Raw genomic sequence first — 22329 nt, 5'->3', positions numbered from 1 at the left:
GACGTGTTGAGTAAGAAGTTGCTGCGGCCAAGTTCAAAGAGGTTTTTGCCTGCTTTCTCCTCAAGGATTTTGATGGCTTCCTGTCTTACATTGAGGTCTTTCATCCATTTTGAGTTTATTTTTGTGTATGGTGTAAGAAAGTGGACCAGGTTCATTCTTCTGAATGTCACTGTCCAGTTTTCCCAGCACCACTTGCTGAAGACACTGTCTTTATTCCATTGGATATTCTTTCCTGCTTTGTCAAAGATTAGTTGGCCATACGTTTGTGGGTCCATTTCTGGGCTCTCTATTCTGTTTCATTGATTTGAGTGTCTGTTCTTGTGCCAGTACCATACTGTCTTGATGATTACAGCTTGGTAGTATAGCTTGATGTCTGGGATTGTGATGCCTCCTGCTTTGGTTTTCTTTATCAAGATTGCTTTGGCTATTCAGGGTCTTTTCCGGTTCCATACAAATTTTAGGATTATTTGTTCTAGCTCTGTGAAGAAGGCTGGTGTTACTTTGATATGGATTGCTTTGAATATGTAGATTGCTTTGGGTAGTATCGACATTTTCACAATATTTGTTCTTCCTATCTAGGAGCATGGAATCTTTTCCATTTTTTGTGTCTTCTTCAATCTCTTTCATAAGAAGAGATTTCTTCATGCTCTTTCTTTTGGGGTGAATTCCTTTGTTTTGTCATTTTGAAGGGAGAAAAAGAATTAATGAGGTAGAAAAATTGAAATTAAGAAAATTAAAATTAAAAAATATTAAAATTAAAAATTAAAAACATTCCCACACCAAATCGAATAGATGACGCTAGATCCAGGTGTGTTTTGGTATGAGTGTAGAAAGTTGTTTGACAGATTAGAGAAACAAACAAACAAAAAGGATAAAAGGGGGGGGGAGAAAAGAAAAAAAAAAGGAAATCGTTTGAGAATTTGAAAAAATAAATACACTAAAGTAGACTAAAATACATAAAAGTAGAGAATATAGTAGAAAAATTATAGAAAAATATTTTTAATAAAAATTAAAAAGAAATATGAATTTTTTCATTTTCTGTGTTTAAGAAAAAAGAAAAGAAACGAAAAAGAGAAAAAAGATAAAAAAAGAAAAATGGAAAAGAAAAAAAGAAATTGAAAATTTGAAAAAGTGAATACACTGTAGTAGACTGAAATAAAATGATGGGAGTAAGATAGATTTGAAAAAATATACATAAAATCAAAAAATGTAATAATAAAAATTAAATAAAAATATTTAAAAAAGAAATTGAAAGTAAAAATGAAGTTTTTCTATTTCTGCATTCAAGAAAGAGAAAAGAAATGAAAAAGAGATAAAAGGAAAAAGAATGTAAAAGGAAATTGTTTGAAAATTTGAAAAGATGAGTACATTGAAGTAGACTAAAATAAATTGATGGAAGTAAAGTAGAATTTGAAAAAATTTACACAAAAGTAAAAAATATAGTAATAAGAATTAAAGACATATTTTTAATAAAAACTGAAAATAAAAATGAGTTTTTTCTCTTTCTGTATTCAAGAAAAAGAAAAGAATTGTAAAAGAGAAAAAGGAGAAAGAGAAAAAAATTTGAATAGATGAATCTGTTAACAGATTGAAGTAGTACTGAAATTGCTTCGTTTTCCCCTAGAGGTCAGTCCATGTAGCTCTTTATAGTCCATAGATGAAGCTGGCGGTGAGGTTTGTGTTCTTTAAGAGTGAAGTTGGCCCAGTTGGGCAGGGCCCGGTGTAACAGCTCCGCTCTCCACTAGATGGCGCTGCTAGCCTACTGGGGTGGAGTGTTGCGGTGCATGTTGGTGCGCATGTGTGGGAGCGTTGAAAAATGGCGCCACTCAGCCACCCAGTCTGTTCTCCTGGATCAGCAGTCGCGCACTGGTCCTCCGTCTTCAGCTCTCGTCCGCTCCCCGCTTTTTCCACTCTCCGTGACCAGTCCCCAGGCAGTACCTCTCTCCCAAGTTTTGTCTCAGATGCGGCAGTTTTCCCTGGCCCTTACTTCCGAAGGACTGCAGCTTTGACCCGCTCCACCCCTCTGCGGGAGGGTCTCTCTGAGCAATGGCTGAATGAGCAATGGCTGAATGAGCAATGGCCGAATGTCGGCTGCACCCAGGCATGCCTGCTGCATCCTGCTGTTGCCGGTGCCCTGAGACTGCAGCCAGGTGCCAGCCCACCCCCCAAAAAAATCGCGAGACAGTGTAGCAGCAGCATTACAGGCACCATGGAAAATCGCCACACACATTTGACACCAGGCTTCACCCTCAACAACCTTGCTTCAGCACCAGCGAATGTGGCTGCCTTCCGGGGTCTGCTGGGACCAGGTGGCTTCAACAGTCTCTACTAAATGTCCTTCCAGCAGTGGAACCACTTTTCCCCGTGTGGCCTGAGAACCTCCTGGACCCCACTCTGTTCCTGGGGATTCACCTTTCCCCCCAGAGCACCACCAGGTATTGAGCTGTGGAGTTGCAGCCTTCGCTCTCCCCTTGTTTCAGTCTTAATGGAATTTAAACCCTCTCTTTTCTCCTTTCTCCCTTTTTAGTTTAGTCCCTGCGGCTGTTTCCAATTTCCACTTTCTCTCCAGCTGCTTTTGGGGAGGGGTGCTTTTCCCATATGCTTCCCCCCTCCCCAGTCTCTGTCCTCTCTCCACCTGCAATAACAGTTCCCTACCTTTCAGGCCTTCTTGCTTCCCAAGTTCAGCTCTTCGTGTTGCATATCTGCTGAATTCTATGGTTCAGGTTGTGCAGATTGTTGTGTTAATCTTCCAATTGGTTTTCTAGGTGTGTAGGATGGTTTAGTGTTGGTCTGGCTGTATTTCATGGACATGAGACACACAAAGAGCTTCCACGTTGTTCCACCATCTTGGCTCCTCCCCGATTCCCAAATTCTTAAAGGCATTCGAAATGTTGAGAGTACTGATTTCTTGTTTTCAACAAATATTATCTTGTCTTTGCAATATCTCTTGACTGGTAAATGGCAAATATTGGATATAAAGGAATATACTATATAGCAGGTGGAGAGTTGGAGAACTGCTTGATTCCTTTAAGTATAAAGAGTATGAAAATGTGGTTTAAAATATTTTAAGGAAATTTTTTTTTTTTTTTTAAATTTTTTTTTTTTTTTCAACGTTTATTTATTTTTGGGACAGAGAGAGACAGAGCATGAACGGGGAGGGACAGAGAGAGAGGGAGACACAGAATCGGAAACAGGCTCCAGGCTCCGAGCCATCAGCCCAGAGCCTGACGCGGGGCTCGAACTCACGGACCGTGAGATCGTGACCTGGCTGAAGTCGGACGCTTAACCGACTGCGCCACCCAGGCGCCCCATTAAGGAAATTTTTTAAAGAATGAGCAGAACTTGATTATTAGTTGGATGTGTTGAGATGTGTGAGAAGGAGGGAAAGATGACTATATATGCATACTGATAATTGTGTGGATTTTGTTATCTCCAGTTTTTGTTTATTCAAGGAATATTGGCATAAAGTTCTCTTCTTATGAGTAAAGATAGCAGTTGGGTTCCTTAGAGCCAAACATAATTAACCTGGTGGCCTGGTCATAGAGCTGTCCTTGCTTAACCCTGTGGAAAATAAGATTCCTAGGTACACGGTATTTCCTGAGATGCTCATGTTAATTCTGAGTATACATCCTATTGTCTCCACACACGAAGAAGAACATTTTGATAGATTCTTCCCTTAAAAATAAATCTAAGTGCCATTCTTAATCTTCAAGGTCCTGAACTAGTCACATATGTGATTTCCCACATATCATGTGTATACTACTGTCCTTCATCTAGTCCTAAAATCTATTTTCTCCAAATTCCTTAGGTGAATTTTGTAGTCCCCAAATCACTATGACCTCAGGTTCCCCCAGAGGTGCATTTTCCACTCTCCGTGACCAGTCCCCAGGCAGTACCTCTCTCCCAAGTTTTGTCTCAGATGCGGCAGTTTTCCCTGGCCCCTTACTTCCGAAGGACTGCAGCTTTGACCCGCTCCACCCCTCTGCGGGAGGGTCTCCCTGAGCAATGGCTGAATGAGCAATGGCCGAATGTCGGCTGCACCCAGGAATGCCTGCTGCATCCTGCTGTTGCCGGTGCCCTGGGACTGCAGCCAGGGCTGCATAGTCTGCATATTGTAGTGCATAGTCTCCTAAGATACTAAGGCATCAGTTATAAAACAGATCTCTTCTGATTTGTGGTGAGGGTATGGGGCTTATGTAGTCACACATCCAACCCTGAGCCCAGGGAAGGGTCAGAAGTTAGATGGTGCTTTCATCTGATTGGCCAACATGAATTTACATACTTGAGAGGAACTTTAGCTTGTTGAAATGAACAACAAGGAGTAGATTTATCCTCTCACCAAAGCAACAACAAAACATTGGACAAAGTATATGAAATAATGGTTCTGAAGACACTGGACCTGAAGAAATGGAAGACAATGATCCCTGAGAGATAGGAAACAAATGTCCTGTTTATTGGACAAAGATTGTTACAGCTTATTGGAGAGAGATTCCAAGCCATTTTGAAGAAAGGGTGAACTTAGGTGTAGTCTGGTAGTCTTTCTGTATTCAGGAAAAGGACATGGGAATCAGGGAAGGCCAAAGTATCTAGAGTTCACAGGGTAGAGTATTAGTGCAGAGAGAACTGCATAGAAAGAAAATTCCCAAGATCTACAGAGGGCTCTCTAACATGCATGTGTGGAAACTATTAAAAAATATGTAAGGAAACAAAAAACAAAAACAAGACTCATATAATTACATAGGGATCTCTGGATAGATTTTCAGAGTTTCTATTTTGAGACTTGTGTGCCAGACCCTTTTATTCTCTCATCAACTCATCTTTGGATGGGGGTTTCCCCAGGGGGAGAGCAAAACCTTGGAGAAGACAACTCCCATTGGCAAAGGCAGTGCCCCTAGAAGAACACAGCTGAATGCCCTGCCCTCATCACTGTTACTGTTCAGTGTGAAAGAGAACATCCTGACCAACACAGTAAGTCAAGGAAGAAAGAAGCATTTTAAGGATCAGAGTAAAAATGGTTCAACTGTAATTATTTTTATGTGATATAATCAGTAAACTTAATAGAGTTTTAGAAGTAGTTATATGTTCAATAAGATGTTTAGATATAATAAACTGTAAAAAAATCAATAGTTGTCTTTATACCAACAAAAATAATCTAGAAATAATAGACATCATCCGCCATTTATGTAATAGAAAACTTATTAACTTATAGAAATTGGCATCTTTAAATACACAAGAATGCTATTTTAAAATTATGCTTAAAGTATTACAGTGAAGACCTGATTAAATGTTGAGATAAACCATGTAAATGAAAGACACATGAACATTTTAAAGATGTCTGTTTTCAGGAGTGTCAGCATGGCTCAGTCAGTTAATTGTCCGACTCTTGGCTTCGGCTCAGGTCATGATCTCATGATTCGTGGGTTCGAGCCCCGTATCAGGTTCCGCACTGACAGTGCAGAGCCTACTTTGGATTCTCTCTCTCTCCCTTTCTCTGCCCCTCCCCTGCTTGCTCATGCTCTCTCTTTCTCTCAAAGTAAATAAATAAAGTTAAAAACAAAAGATGCTTGTTTTCAAATTAACTTATAGGGTCAATGCAATTTCAAGAAACATTCCAGCAAAGATTTTCAGAGGATGTTTGGTACAGTTATTCTGAAATGTAAAATATATATGCAAGTTAAAATTTCACCAAATGGAAGAGAATTTTTAAAAAGATTTGTCACACCTTACTAGATAATAAACCATACTACAAACTCATTGTATATCAAATGATTGTGCCTAGGACGAAAGCATGGATATAACACAGAGTTTATAACAGGCTCATGTATGCGAGTTAAATTGATATGGGATAATATCATTTACATGTATATGATCTTAATATACACATAGAAACACAGGTGAAATATACACAGTAGATTGTAAATACCAGTTATTTCTAATGGGTGACATTTTGCTGGACATTAAATGGTAGACAGTATTACACGATTTGAATGTTATAATGTCAGTATATTATTTCATAATCAGAGGAAAAATTAAAAACTGCCATTGGTGGGCTATATTGTTCAGAGTGAGAATTCAAAGGATGAGTATCAGATTGAGGAGAAAAACTGTCAGTTTATGTCAGTAGAAAAGAAATGTAAGAAGTCAGTGAATTCAGGGACACATTTAAAGGTCACCAGTTAGGAACTTGTGGAGAACCAGTAAAACATAAGGGTGGGAGGACTGGGAACTACAAAGCAGTTCTTTCACTTTTCATTGGCTTGATTGTAGCATCCCTTTTGAATTTCAGTTTTGGCCATCAGTTTGTTCCGGTGCTATCTTTGCATGGCCCTATTGTGTTCCAGGTGCATACTTCCCAGCACAAGTGAATAGATCGATGTTATTGGGTTCCCATCAGAAACAGCTCACACCCTGCTTGCCAGCTGAGTGGTTAGCTCTTTGTTCTCATTGTATCTATTTCAGATGGACCCAATCCTCCTGTGCAATATAAACCCACAGGAAGCTCCAGACTGCTACAATTACACCAATCCCAAACAAATTTATAAAGGGCACTAGGAGAATAAGTTTCTGCCCATTTTCTAATGTAAGGTAGCTTCCAGGTGAATTATGTTTATAGGTAGATCAGATGAGGCAATAGGGAAATTAAATATTTATTACCTAACTAAATTGTTTGTCTAAAATCAGTGGGAGATCATATGGGCTAAATATTCACATCTCAAATTATTTCTCTCTTGAACATATTCTTTGCTTGAAGTCTAAGCCTTTCCTAAATTCCTCTCAGAGGTATCCTTTATTTAAGTAACTATACCATATGTATCTCCTTCTGTAATTATCAATTACTTTATATATATTTATTTTTCAATGGATTTTCATTGCTGGGAAAATGAAATATTTGAGGACTTACCTCAGCCTGTACTCAAGACTTAACCCTTTTTTGTTTAAACCTTCAATTTTGACATCTCATTTTTGTGGTTGATCCACCTCTAAAATACAGATTTGAAACATCTACCTTCTGACTATCACCTTCTACCTTTGGGCTCAAATTTTCGACTCTCCTCAGGACAGTCACAATTGTTGGACATCAAGAGTCACAAGCCATTGGTTGAATCCCTTTCATGCTATCTTTCATCCCTTTCTTGTCCTGACTTTATTTTTTGTCTAGCTTAGATTCTATAGCCCATCATTTAACTACACTCTTGGAAATAATATAACCTCCTTTGTTTGCTCCTTCCATTGAAGTTGTTTAAAAAAAAACTAAATTCTGTTTAAATATCTGTTTCCTCTGTGAAAGACTGAAATTTGCTAGGAAAAAAATCCCTGAAATGAACTTACAGATTTCACATTAAATTTATTATTAGAAACGTCAGATGTAATTTCAATACCCAGAAATCTTAAATGTGTGATATCATTACAGTAAATGAGCCCATATTCACCAAGTTGTCCAGGACAGAATTCTAAGATTTATATTTGATTTCTACATTAAATACTTCAGTTCTAATTCATCATAAGTATATTGACTTGACTATTCTTCCAAAATTTGTTTATTCAAAGTCATTTCCTCTGCTACCAATATGGTCCATGCCACTACCATGTCTTACCTGGACCAGGTAATGGTCTTCTGCCTGACTTTTCTGCTTCTACCCTGTTTTCCTTCTTATTCATACCTCTTTTTGCTAAGACTTTTTTCATTTGCATTACCTAAACTAATGCTACCATGGTAATGCTCTATGATGGTACATGATAGGATTTTGTATACTTTATTTTGTATAATTACCAAAACTTTTGGCATTTCTTTGTTTTATACTTTTATCTGTATGGTCAAAAGGAAAGACTTTTAAAAATATTTAATTAAAAATAGTGTTTGTATGTGATTCAAAATTTTAAACCTTAAAAAGAATATTCAGTAAAAGAAATTCATTCTCCATTTCAGTTAGTATATTTCTGACTGCATATAGTAGAAGCTCCAAATAATAGTGACCACCAAATTACGATTTTTTTTCCTTTCATGTAGAAGAGTTTCAGAGATAGACATCCAAGGCTGAAACCACAGCTTCACCAGTTTCTCTCTTACTTCTTTATCATACTTAGAATCTGACTTTCATCCTCAAAATTGCTGATGGTTTGGGGTACCTGGGTGGCTCAGTCTGTTAAGCATCCGACTTCAGCTCAGGTCATGATTTTGCGGTTTGTGAGTTCGAGCCCTGCATTGGGCTCTGTGCTGACAGTGCAGAGCCTGAAGCCTGCTTTGGATTCTGTGTCTCCCTCTCTCTGCCCCTTCCCCAGCTCACACACACAGTCACTCTGTCTGTCTGTCTCTCAAAAGTAAGTAAACATTAAAAAAAATAGTTGCTGATGGTTTAAGCTGGAAATTCAGGTGTCAATCCTGTGCCTGTTCCATGGGAAAGGAGTGAGGGCTAATGACCTTTGTTTCTCAACGGAGTTCACATTAAAGAGTCTTCTTGGAAACCCCACCAAAGGACATCTACTAACATTCAGAATCTGAGAATCTGAGAGGTAGAGTATTTTAGCAGTATAGATGGGTACCCAAATAAAATTATGTTTTTTGATACTAAGGAAGAATAGGGGCATTGGGTAAACAACCAGCAATCTCTGAGACACCATTCTATTCTTGTCTGCCAAGCACACAATTTTCTTTCCCAGAAGCAACTGTTCTTACAAGATTCTTGTTTATCCTTCCAGAGGTAATTTGAATATTATACACACACACACACATATATATATATGTATATATATATATATACATATACATATATATATATAATGTAAGAATATATATATTATATATAAGGATATATATTATATATAAGAATATATATTATATATAAGAATATATATAATAAAGTATGTATATATTATACATTTATTTATATGTATTCTTTGTATAGCATTAGAATTATTTTGTACACAAGTTCATTCTCTGAAGTTTTTGCCTCTTCCTTACTTAACAATATATCTTAGAAATTATTCAAATAAGTACATTTAAAGTTGCCTGTTTTCTTTTAACAAGCACATAATTAGAATGAACTCTTGGTGAGGACTGGAACCATGTTTGCCTTATTCACCATCGTATACAGTGCCTAATACAGTTTGTGGAGCATAGGTGGTAGTTAGTAGTTGTTTAATGAATGGGTCACACAAATAGCAAATGTCAGAGCTAGGGTTCAAATCTTGAATGGTTTTATCCCCATGATCTTATCCAGAATCTTGATGTGTTAGGTTGACAGATTTCCTTATACTGAACTCTCCTTGCATTCTTCAAAAGATAAATATAGTTGTCAGTTAAAAAAATGTTAAGTTTACTAAACTCAACTTGCTAGGATTTTGTTTAGGATATTAATACCTATGGTCATATTCATCAGTATAGTGGAGACAGTAGATAAGAGTCATTTAGAACACAGATATTGGAATCAGATTGATGTGGCTCTAAATGTAGGCTAACTGCAGTGAGTTTGGGCAAGGCTTCATCTTTCCATTTATCCCGTACCCAGTGGGGATAATAGTTCCTACTTCAGAGTTGCTCATTCATATCTAAGGGAGATGATTAAATGAGAAAAAATATAAAAGAACTTAAATAGTTTATGGATTGCCTGGGTGGCTCAGTTGGTTGAGTGCCCGACTTTGGCTCAGGTCATGATCTCACAGCTCATGAGCTTGAGCCCCTCATTGGGCTCTGTGCTGGCAGCTCAGAGCCTAGAGTCTGCTTCGGATTCTGTCTCTGTCTCTCTCTGCCCCTCCCTTCCTCTCTCTCTCTCTCTCTCTCTCTCTCTCAAATATAAATAAACATTAAAAAAATAACAAAAAAGAACTTAAACAGTTTAGGTCACTCAGAAATGTCATTCAAAACTTTAGAATTATAATAAAAGGGGTTGTTCTATAGCCTCTTTTCTTATAGTTTTTGACCATGTTTGCATGTCAGGTTTGTGCACCAGATCATTGGCCTCTGGACAAGTTCTTACCTTAATTTCAAACCACTCCATTCTTCACACCCCAACTCTGTACCTGCAGGAGTACCATAAGACAGGTCCCAAAGGACTCAGCTCTTCATCCCCTAAGTCTCTGCTTCCCAAGCCATCTTTTCCCAGCTGGGTCCAAAAAAGAGAGGGTAGGAGTGGAAGAGGAACTCATAAAACTCTTCAGATGTATTCAGCAAAATTCCAGCACGTTTACCAATACAGCTGATATATCACAAAGGACTCATCCTTTATAACTTCTGTAAGTTCCAGGGCCAAGAGGGGTTAGGACAGACTGAATTGGATCTCGATAGTCTGATCATTACCAACCTATCCATACAAAATCTGTCACCCTCTACCAGTCTTTCCTCTCCTCCTTGACTCTTATCCTCTCTATATCCTATTTTCTCATCCCTATTGAGTGCCTTTCTTAGCACTTTGTCCTCTTCTAGCATTGTTTGACATAATCTTCACACCTGTTTATGCTTCTTCTCAAAGGCCTTTAGTAATGATCAGACCGAGGAAATTCAAGAAAATTCTTACCAGCATGTTAGGAGCAATAGAGTTGTTTTGTGTTTGTATTAAGGCAAAGGCAAAAGGTTTCTTATGTCAGATACCTAGCCCAGGGTTTTACCATTAACCAAGGAGCAGGCTCTTGAGGCACACCTGTAAAGAGTGGCATGCAGAAGTCCCTGAATTCCCACATGCATTTTGTGCCTTGCCCTGCCCCCTCAGTGACCACCATTAGTGGTATTGATCAGGACTTCTCCCTTCCATTCCTCAGTGTCCTCTTTAGCACACTGAAACTCTCCTAAATCTCCCCTTTTATTTTCCCTCCTTGAAATTTTCCATTAATGTAGAACACCAAAGCCCAATAATTCAAAAATCGTTTCAGTAGATTTTTATTAAGAGTCTGTGGGGTGTTAGAGGAATTTGGTGTGTATAAATACAAAAGTGTACCTTGTCTATCCTTAGTTACTTCACAGGGGGTGGAGGGAGACAAATAGGTACAAAACCTATATGTTAAGTGTTATAGAGAAAAATGATAATAATGGTAATAAAATTGTCTTCTCAATAAACTACTTGTTATCTTACTTTCTTTCTGAATTTTAACCTTTCTCTAAACAATTAAGCATGCTACAGTATGTTTCATTCCTGTCTTGTTTTTTTCTTCACTTACAAACTTGAAATGAGTCTCTTAGCTGTATAGTCAACCCTCCCTATTTACACTTCCTCACTTATTAATTTCATTGCCCTTCCTTCTGAGTTCTGTTCCACCAGTCCAATGAACTACTCTTGTCCAGGTCACCATAAAATTTAATGGTTATTCATATTTTCATGTTATTGAACTTCTGCCGTATATTGGCCATACATTACTTAAAATTTTCTCCCCAATTTTTCTTAGATCATCATATTGTTCTGATTTTCTTCATACTTTTCCAGACCCTCCTTCTATGGCTCTTTTTTATTTTTTCACCCTTGCAATTGCCATTTTCCAAGGTTTCAATCTCAGCCTTATGCTATTCTGACTACTTCAGCTATATAATTTTTTTTGAATTTATATCTTAGGATAAGATCCTTCTCATTTGTTCAAACTGCTCATTTCCAACAGTCTAAGATAATTCTCTATATAGAATTGTAAACACCTCAGTATTGATATATACTCATACACACAAAACCTGCTAATTCTCCTGTGTTTCACATCTTGGTGATTCTATTTATTCAAGTCAGAAAATTCTAGGCTTTTCACCTACTGTCTCTTTCATAACTGTCTATATTACCATGGGAATATGCCACTTCTTCCCATCCTCAGTGCTCAAACTTTCTTCAGACAACACTTCTCATCAGAGATATTGTGGCTTCCATTCTTTTTGCTGCTACTGTCTCTACTTACTCAAATAATCCATAGCATTGTATCCAAAGTGAACTTCCTATAGTCCATACCCAGTCACTTCTCTCCACTAATGAAAATATTTCTTTATATTCTCTTTATGTGTGTGTGTGTGTGTGTGTGTGTGTGTGTGTGTGTGTATATATATATATATATATATATATATATATATATATACACATATATATATATAGTCTCTTTATATGTAAGATTAATTCTAAATTCCTTAGCATAGAAAAGGTCTATCATGATCTGCTTTTCTCCCCCACCGCCCCAACATCATTTTCTGCTCTTTCTTTCAACTTCCCACCCTCTTGGCTCCAGTCAAATTAAATATTTCATAGGATCTCCCCCTGAAATTCCTCAACTTATTTCCATGCTTTTACACAACCCATTTCATATGCCTTAAATACACTGCCCACAGTTTTGGTGCACATCTAAGTTTTCCACATCCATCAAAGCTCAGCTAAGATGTTAGTAACTTTGTGAAGGCTTCCAAACTTTTCGTCTCAGGCTGATTTAGGAAATTTTATTTTGTGTCCCTCTATCACTCTGCTCATAAAACTAACAATTAATTTATTCTACAAATATTATTTGGCACCACTTCATGCCAAGTACTGCGCCAACTGGTGAACATGGTCTCTACTGTCATGGCATGAAATGTCTAACTGGACTTGGGGGAAGGAGTATTTAACCAAATTATTACATACACATCAACTGTGTTGAGGGGGTACAAAGTGCTGTGAGAACATAAAATAGGAGACCTTGGTTTTGTCTGGAGAGGATTAGAGAAAACCTCCCAGAGAATGGAATATTCAAACTGAGATATTAAGGATGGAAAAAAGTAAAGGGATGTATGTGTGGAAACATGGGATGCACAGTCTTCCAAGAGAAGTGGGAGAAGAAAGTGCATGTTATATTTGAAGATCTGAAAAAAAGGACAGTGTGGCTGGGGCTCTGGAAGCCTCAGAAGAGAGAGAGAGAGATCAGATTAGACTGGAAAATGGGAAAGGAGGCAAATGATATATTCATTCATTCATTCATTCATTTTCTTATTTATTAAATAATTTATTCAAGTAACTATGAGCACCTATAAAGGAATCTACCTATACACTGTACATATAGTGATGAAAAACATCAACAGACATGGTTTCTTCTCTCATGAACTTGTATCTAATAAAGTTAAGGATTTTGTTTTTTTTGCCTATTAACAATGAGAAGCCAATAGCATATTTTAAGCTGATGAGTGGCAAGATAATATTTATATTTGAAGATATTTCTCTGATTTCAATGTAGAGAAGGGTTTTATAATGAAACCTAGAATGCATTAAGAGGCAATTCCAGTAAATTTCACTCAAGAGACAATGATACTGTTTTTTTGGCTGGTGACAGTGGTGATGGAGATGTAGATCCAAGAGCTAATTAAAAGGCATATTTGACAGGTTTTGGTGGTGGGTTTGTAATGGGAAGTATAGGTGAAGGATATGTTCAAGATGGTTTCTAGCCTATGAGTTGTGGAATAGCCCATACACATATGCTATTCACTGAGAGAAGAGATGCTAGACAACCAGGCTTGGAAGAAAAATGGTAAATTAATTTTAGAGTTGGTGAATTTTGGATATCTGTGAAAGATGCAAGTTGATATATCGAGTAGGCATTTAGGAGGTGTAGGCAAGATATATAATTTAGTAATCATCAACATGGAGATGGTAATTGAGCATATGGAAAAAAGAAATGGAAGACAGGGTAGAAGAGATTAGCACGGAGGAGAGAAGAAAATCAAAGAGAACTCAGGACTGAACCTTAAAACCGATGTCAAAGTGGTGGATAAAAAAACACATGTAAGAGAAAATGAAGACACCAAGAGTGTGAGATAAACCAGGAGATTGTGATGCAAACAAAACCAAATGGAGTATGTCAGGAAGAGGATCTGGTCCATTGCTTTAGCAAGATTTAGAATCGACAGATGATTTTTTAAAAAGTTTATTTATCTATTGAGAGAGAGAAAGAGAGAGCATGGAGGAGGGGCAGGGAGAGAGGGGGTGGGAGAATACTAAGCAGTCTCTCCACTGTCAGCATAGAACCCAACAGGAGGTTCCCTCTCAAGGGCTGTGAGATTATGACCTGAACTGAAAGCAAGAGTTGGGTACTTAATCAGCTGAGCCACCCAGTCACCCCAACAGGTGATCTTTTTGAGAGGCATTTTGTGGAACTAATGGAGAAGGAGGCCATGCTGATGTGAACTGTAGAATGGATGTGAGGTGAGAACTGGAGACAGTGAGTGTGGCAGTGCTTGGAAGAAATTTGGGTGTGAAGGGAGGGAGATGGAAAAATAGCTGGAAGGAAATAAAGAGCCTTTTTATTTTTATTTTTAAAAATGAAAGATACTGGAGAATGTTTGAAAGACAAGGCAGATCCACTGAAGAAGGAAATATGACCCCAAATTAGGGAACAATTGATAGTGTAATTGCAAGGCTAGAAGGGCTACGATTCAGTGTAGGAAGTGGAAGGTTTGATGCATTGAGTATGGGCAGATTCTATATCAATGGGGGGAAATAAGGAAAGGATGGGAGAATGTGCAAATAGGTTGGTAAGTTTTATCTTGGGAAGTTGAAGAAAAATCTCATTGCACACCTTTTTTCTCTGCAAGGTAGTGGTTGATGTCATCTTTTAAGAGAAGAAGTAGAGTTTGAGGTTTGAACAGAATGAAGAAGTTTTGAAAAAGGTTTTGGAAGAAGGGAAAGTTGATCAGGAAAGTTTTTAGGATGGACAGGAAGCATTGAGGTCTCATTTAAAGTTGGTAACTATATAGTAAAAGCCATTTCTGTTATTTTAGGCTTATTCTAAGACCACTTGGGATGATCAGGTACAGATGCTGAAAGGTGAGTGGTTGTATTCAAATAGATTGGGGTTTTAGCAAAGGCCTGGCTTAATCAATTTGACATTCTATTTTCTTCTAGTATACCATGAGTTTGTGGAGGGGATACAACAAAATTATCAATCCAAAATCATATTGGATATGGTAGTAGGTGAGCAGGTAATTAAAGGTTTTCCATCCCACATCAATGCCAATAATTATCTCAAAAACGCCTATTGAAGGATATTTTTCTCCACCATAGGTTTGATGCCACCCTCATCGTACACTAGATAATTGTAAAAACTAGGTGTGCTTTTGGCCTTTTTTATACTATTAACATTTTATTTTTCTTACACTGGTATCATACTGACATAATTTGTTGCACATTTTTAATGTTGTGAGGTTATTCCTTATCACTATTCACCTTTCAAATCTTAGTTTATTCACTGATTCCTTTTCCTTCGTAGACCATAGCTTTTATTTGTTGAGTCTCACCAGTCTATCTTTATGATATTGATTGGGATTTGCCTATTCAAGAAGAGTCTCCTATATATCACTAGCTGCCTAAAGAGTAAGAGGCACACTTTTGAAGTGGACTAAAAAAAATTGCTTCTCGTATCTGCCCATACAAAGAGTCCAGAAAAACCTCAGCTCCAGATTCATTCCATGGCATCACCCAGCAACTACTCCACTGCTCCAGCCTCTGAATTCCTCCTCATCTGCTTCCCTAACTACCGGAGTTGGCAGCACTGGCTGTCCCTGCCCCTCAGCCTCCTTTTTCCCCTGGCCATGGGGGCCAACGCCACCCTGTTGACCACTATCTGGCTGGAGGCATCTCTGCACGAGCCCATGTACTGCCTGCTCAGCCTGCTTTCCCTGCTGGACATCATGCTCTGCCTGACTGTCATCCCCAAGGTCCTGGCCATCTTCTGTTTGACCTCAGGTCCATCAGCTTTTCGGCCTGCTTCCTCCAGATGTTTATCATGAACAGCTTCCTCCCCATGGAGTCCTGCACATTCAGGGTCATGGCCTATGATCGCTCCATGGCTATCTGCCACCCACTACAATATCCTTCCATAATCACTGACCAATTTGTGGCCAAGGCTAATTTCTTCATAATCACACGAAATACCCTACTCACTGTACCTATTCCTATTCTCTCTTCCCAGCTCCATTACTGTGGGAAAATGTCATTGAGAACTGAATCTGTGCCAACTTGTCTGTGTCCAGGCTCTCCTGTGACAGTTTCACCCTTAACGGCATCTACCAATTTGTGTCTGGTTGGACGTTAATAGGCTCAGATTTCATCCTCATCTTCTCCTATACCTTCATCTTAAGAGCTGTGCTTAGGTTCAAGGCTGAGGGGGCTGCTGTCAAAGACCTGAACGCATGTGACTCTCATTTCATCCTCATCCTGTTCTTCAGCACCATTCTGCTGGTTGTGGTGTTGACAAACATGCCCAGAAAGAGGGTCCCCATGGACATCCTCATCCTGCTCAATGTCCTTCATCACCCCATACCCCCTGCCTTGAACCCTATTGTTTATGAGGTTCAGATCAAAGAGATAAAACAAGGAATTAAGAAATTGATGGAGACAGGGATGTGAATATATGAAATAGATCTAATTTCTTTTCTTCCTTCTCCTCAGTGATTTTGCCTAGACAGTGTATTGGAAAAAAGCTTGATGAGTATTTACTATATACTCTGAAGCTCACTTCATAACTGACCCAGATTTCTTCCATTCCTCTCTTCACCTGATTTTGGTGAAGGTAGGCAACAGGAAGAAACTGAGATTCCTTAATTGTGTTGAGCCCAGGCAATTTTATGTAAGTAAATTTAATCTTCACAACATTTCTGCAGGTGTCATTACTTCCTTTTTACATAGTAGGAAAAAAATGATGCTTTTATGATTGGAAACTGCTAAAGACCACATTATCTGGAAAATGGCAGAGATCAAAATCCAGACTCCAAAGCCCAGGTTCCTTCTACAGAAATTCCCCTTCAAGTGCAGTTGATGCTGGATACCTGACCTCTACCTTACTCTCCTTTGCTTGTGGTTTGTCCTTCTGGATATCTATTTCCCGCCTATACCTACTTTCTTGAGAACTAGTGGGTTCTCAGAGATGACAGAATCCTGCCCAACAAAGCATCTGCAACCCTACAGGAGAAGAACGTTCATAATAACATATAGCAATACCAACTTCCTCTTCTATCTTATGCAGTCTCACCATCTTCAGGGAGTCTTAGAAATGAGGATAAGCTGGGAGAGAGAGAGATGGGGAGAAAGGAAGCCATTTCCCAGAAAATGGGGAAACTGACCAGGACGTTGGGTTGGCCACTTCCCCTAAATGTTTAAGCTACACAACCAGTGAATTGAAAATCAAGTCTTATTTGATTTGTTGACTTTTGCTCAAGAGCTCTAGTTGAAAGTGAGAAGACATAGCAAAGTGTCAGGTTTCTGGATAATAGTGGGTCCGGTGAGGAGAAGAAAAGTCATACTGGTTATTTTCAGATTATTTAATGTAAGCAAATGGCTAAATGGATATTGGAAACCTAGAAACTAAAACAGGGGATACTGAAGTATGGAGAGGTAGCACCTGTGGGAAGAACCTTACACTTGGGAAGAGTTTGGTCATTGGGCCCTAGAAGGTTGGAAGTGGGCCCATGGGGCTGTGTCTCACAACACTGAGGAAGGTGCTGCCTTGAACTGGTACAGTGTCACAGGAGCTCAGAAGAGGGGCCCTCAGAGTTGGGACTCAGATCTCTGAGGATGAATCCCTATCCTGCTGCTACCTCTGAGGGAGCTCAGTGAGGCTGATTTGACCGTGGGAGTTCCAAAACCAAATCCAAACCAAACCCAAACCCAAATAAAACTGAAACTCAATATCCAACCAACCAACCAACCAACCAACCAACCAACCCTGGAGACTAGAATCAGTTCCACTGCCAGGTGAAGAGCCAATGCTTGGGGATACTGACAAGATAAGAACAGACAGGAAGAAGCAAGTATCCCTTGCCCTGCTTCAGCCTTCCAGTCTTTTCCTGTTGTTCTCTCTGGGTGGAAACTAACAGGGAGCCAGGTGTCTAACTAACAGAAGAGTCCCAGTGTCCAAGTCCCAGATCCCACAAGATCTGCATCCCAAAGCAGATCTGGATGGGTAGGTTTGAGGCTGAGAGACAAGAGTTAATGATTACACAACTCTTGTTGGTTCTGAGTCTGAGGGCTTGTGACTTGCCAGTGTTCACTGGCTCCCAGGGACTGGGCACAGAATCAAGTTCTCCTGTTCAGGTACACGAAGAGACATGACAATATAACATAATATTACAGGGGAAGCTTTCATAGCTGTGAAAGAATTTGGAGTTAGCTGTCAGCAGGAATAGAGAGTGATTGCATCACATTATGGGGATTCCACAGAGTAACTGCATCTCAGTGCTGCTGTGGGCTCCAGGGCAGACTCTTCTACATGCAGTAACAGCAGGAAAGGAAAATGACATCCACTTGTCTACAAGAAGGTACTCTTAATGTCCTTAGACTTGGCTCTCATTTCCTCAAGCCCAGCCACAGGTGTGACTCAGTATTTGTCATTTTCTACAAGAGAATTCTCTCTTAGGGCTCCCTCCATCTCATGGCTTTTAGAAGAGTTTTATACAGCACCACCTTCCTACTGTCCCTCAGAGGACAGAAGGGCCAACTTCAAACACTGTGGCCTAAAATTATACTAATAATCCCAATGTTCTTATATACTGATAATAGTGATAGTCGTGACAATGAAAATAAAAGCTCAAATGTTTTGAGCACTTGCAATATACCAGTATCTGTGCATGATTCTTCTGTGGATGATAATAAAAATTCTTTAAGAAATCTAACAGAAAGGATATAATTCATAGGAATAGGACAGATTGTCATGTGATATTGTCCAGCATTTGGTCCACTCTGTTGGTCTCTCTAGGAGTGCTTTGTCTACCTCTGCTATGCTTCTCCCAGGTGCAAACCCAGAAGGGACTCAAAGAGGAATCGCTGTTAGTTGGTCATATTCAGATCTTAATCCCTTCACTAGGCTTTTCTAGATCAGTGCAAATCGCCAACATAATTATGAGTGGGTATACACAGTTACAGAAACTACAACTTGTGTTAAGGATTTGTAAGGGATTGGGGGCCAGCACACCTGTTGTCATTACTCACAGTGACAAGCACATCTTCTGGTACATCAAACGATTTAGGAAATATCCCCTTGCTTATGCTATTGAAGTGGCTAAGAGAAGAGTTAATCAATAGTGTCTACAATGCATCTTTAGTTCTAAGTAGTAGATTTCTCAACATAAGTATGGACAAGATATATGCTTGAGGTTGGCTCTCAATTCTGGTCCTTGAGAGACAGGTTAAGAGGACCACAGTTTTTCATAGAATTGTCAAGCCCAGTGCAGGTGGCTTAAGGAACTGGACACAATGGCTCTAAGACAGATTTGGGCTGAGTCCTCATAGATAAAGGGGATGGAGGAATAGGATTACCCAAAGAGCCAGATCTTGAAGGGCAGACACAACTTTGCCATGAGGCTCCTGTAGCAAAAAATGTTATTGAACATGTCTTGAATGGATAGACTGAAGTAGCAGAAATGAAAGGCATTTTAAATAGGCATTTTAAAGGTACAAGCGTTCAGTTTTAAGATAGATAAGTACTGGATATGTAATGTATAACACGATGACTATAGTTAATACTGCTGTTTGGTATATTTGAAAGTTGCTAAGAGAGTAGATTCTAAAAGTTCTCATCACCTGGAAAAAACATGTTTTTCTTCTCTTTTTTTGTATCCATGTGGGACACTAGATAATTTGTGGTAATCATTTAATCGTATACGTAAGTCAAACCATTATGCTGTATACCTTAGACTTATATAGCACTGTATGTCATATCTCAAATTAGAAGAAAAAAATAAGGTCTTTCGTAAGTTAACTGAAAAATCTGTGGAGTAACTTTGCTAACACAGACTGACTATGGTCCAGTTGTACTGGAAAGTGTGTATTAATGAGAAGGGGACAGGAAGAAGCCAACTGATAGCCACTCACCACACTCCCTGGTTTGCGGGTTAGTCACATTTGCAAGAAGAACACAGAGACTTTTGGAAAAGAATATCTGAAGCCATTGAACACTGATTTTCAGGACCAGAGAAGATTTAAATCTAGAGCCAATAGCAAGAAAGAGCAGTGTATCTCCTGGAATTAAATTACCTCGAGGAAAAAGATGACCAATGCTCAAAGCAATGAAAGAACAAAACTACATTTTCTGCATATAATAAAGCGGAGTTTGGGAGCCTCTTAGTACATATCTATCCTGATACACTGTTCCTCAGATATTTTCTAAGTCTTTGGGTGTTAACATTGAGAGATGTGACCTGAGAGGCCCAGTGTGGGACATCAAAGCTGTGCAGCCAGGGAATCTACAAAGGCTGAAGTTATTGCCAGGAGTAAATAAATGCTTCATAGCCTGCAAGTCAACACTGCTCTCTTGTGGCTACCAGTGGGAATAGCAATACTATGGTGATTTCAGCTCTCCATCTCTACTTGATGTTTGATAGGGGACTGACATCTCTGTGTTGTGAAAATTCCTGGGATCTCCAACACTTAGAAAGAGGTAGGGAGTGGCTTCAAGTAGAAGATATTGTACTTCTTGCTTATTAGCCATATGGGGATTTAAATGATTAATTAAAAAAATAAAAGGAATATAACAATTTATACTCTGATTTTCTTTTCTTCAGTGACATCCAAAATAAAAATCAAATCAATGACATGAATCAGGTATTCATAAGTGTAGAATGTATTTCAGTATTTAATAAGAAGTTACATTAGCAATATTGGCTAAGGACTGTATATAATAATAACATTTATTCCTTTCTTCATCTACTCAACCAAAAATTAGTTGAGTGCTTTGTGTGTCGTTAACATGTTAGTAATTAGCATAGATAGTTACCAAGAGGTAAACTACTTTTAGAGAAATTATGATTATAATTTTTGGAATTATCATTATTCCCAATTTTACAATTGAGCAGAAAGGTAAAAATACTAATGGTCATTGAACTAACAGAATCAAGAGAGAAATCAGGCATGTTTGTTAACTAAATCCATTGTTTCTATCACTTTGTCTAGGGATTAAGATATATTTTTAGACTTCTCCTGGACAGCTATGTAGTTTTCTGAAGTTTTTGTGCTCCAGATTACAGATAGCAAAGACCATGCACGTCAAAACCCACCATATATAGAATTAATCAAAGCTAGTAAAGTTAGTTATTACAACAAAGATATCACAGTAATTTAATACAAAACTAGCTTACTTCTCATCTAAACCCATTCCAATATGGGGGCTTTGCTTCGTGCCAACATTTAGGGCCTGAAGCATCTTTCATATGTGGATTCTCCATGTATTAAGCTCTCAGGGATCTCCAACAGGTACTTCTGAATCTGACTGACATACAAGCAAAGAGAGAGAATGTTCAAGATCTTGTAGGAGGTTTTAGGGGCTCAATCTGGGAAAGATTTACATCATTTTTTCTATCATCCCATTGGCCACATTCCTCACATAAATCCAACTGCCTACAGGAGAGGCTGCATCATTGAACATTCATCTCTTAAAAAAATTTTTTTTTTAGCATCTATTCATTTTTTTTTTTTTTTTGAGACACAGAGACAGAACGTGAGCATGGGAGGGGCAGAGAGAGAGGGAGACACAGAATCTGAAGCAGCTCCAGGCTCTGAGATGTCAGCACAGAGCCCAATGTGGGGCTTGAACTCAAAAACCACGAGATTATGACCTGAGCTGAAGTTGGATGCTTAACCGACCGAGCCACCCAGGTGCCCCTGAATATTCATTAAAATTTTTTTAAAACGTTTATTTATTTTTGAGAGACACAGAGAGACAGAGAATGAGCAGGGGAGGGACAGAAAGAGAGGGAGACCCAGAATCTGAAGCAGACTCCAGGCTCTAAGCTGTCAGCACAGAGCCCAATATGGGGCTTGAACCCATGAGCCGTGAGATCGTGACCTGAGCCGAAGTCAGTTGCTCAGCCGACTGAGCCACCCAGGCGCCCCATGAATATTCATCTCTTAAGAGAAATGATACTAGAGAGACTCTTGCATGTAATATATACTTCTTCCCAAGGGAGACCACCCAAGCTCACATGCAGTCACTGTGTGCCACACAAAGTCCAAGATCTTGAGCAGTGTCTTCTCCATCAGGTCCTGATATGATTCCTCACAGGCCATTTTCCTCCTCCTACCACATATGTAATGGTGGAGCAGACACTGGTACCAGTCATTAAGATTCCCAGCTGGAAGCGAGGCATGGAATTCATTTAGCAGGAACTTGTTCATGGTAATGCTGGAATATTTTGGGGGCAGACACTGCAACATTGTTACCCACTGAAGTGGTGGAAGTTCCCTAACTAGACACTGGTTATGTTCTCTGGGTGAAACTCTCCATCGTATCTACGACCTCTAGTTCTGTCTCTGGGGGGTTGCGTCTTCATCAGTGTTCTCCATGGCATTATATCACACAGGCATTGGAATGTGTGACTTCTTTTGCATTACTGCTTTTGGAGGCTGCTTCTAGCTCATAAAATAT

The 22329-nt window shown here is 38.9% G+C and overlaps 1 protein-coding gene and 1 pseudogene across 1 annotated transcript in view; both read left to right on the top strand.

Moving 5' to 3' along the window:
* Positions 1-22329, top strand: part of LOC122200037 (olfactory receptor 56A4-like) — a 206725-nt gene that overhangs the window by 173084 nt on the left and 11312 nt on the right. Inside the window, exon 9 of the mRNA XM_042905447.1 lies at positions 4840-4968. Coding sequence (XP_042761381.1) covers positions 4840-4968 — 129 coding nt within the window. The remainder of the gene's footprint in view (positions 1-4839; positions 4969-22329) is intronic.
* On the top strand, positions 14607-16322 carry LOC122200047 (annotated as a pseudogene).

Source organism: Panthera leo, chromosome D1 (genome assembly GCF_018350215.1).
Source record: "Panthera leo isolate Ple1 chromosome D1, P.leo_Ple1_pat1.1, whole genome shotgun sequence".
In the NCBI taxonomy this organism is placed as follows: Eukaryota; Metazoa; Chordata; class Mammalia; order Carnivora; family Felidae; genus Panthera; species Panthera leo.
This window is presented reverse-complemented; position numbering and strand designations above follow the sequence as displayed.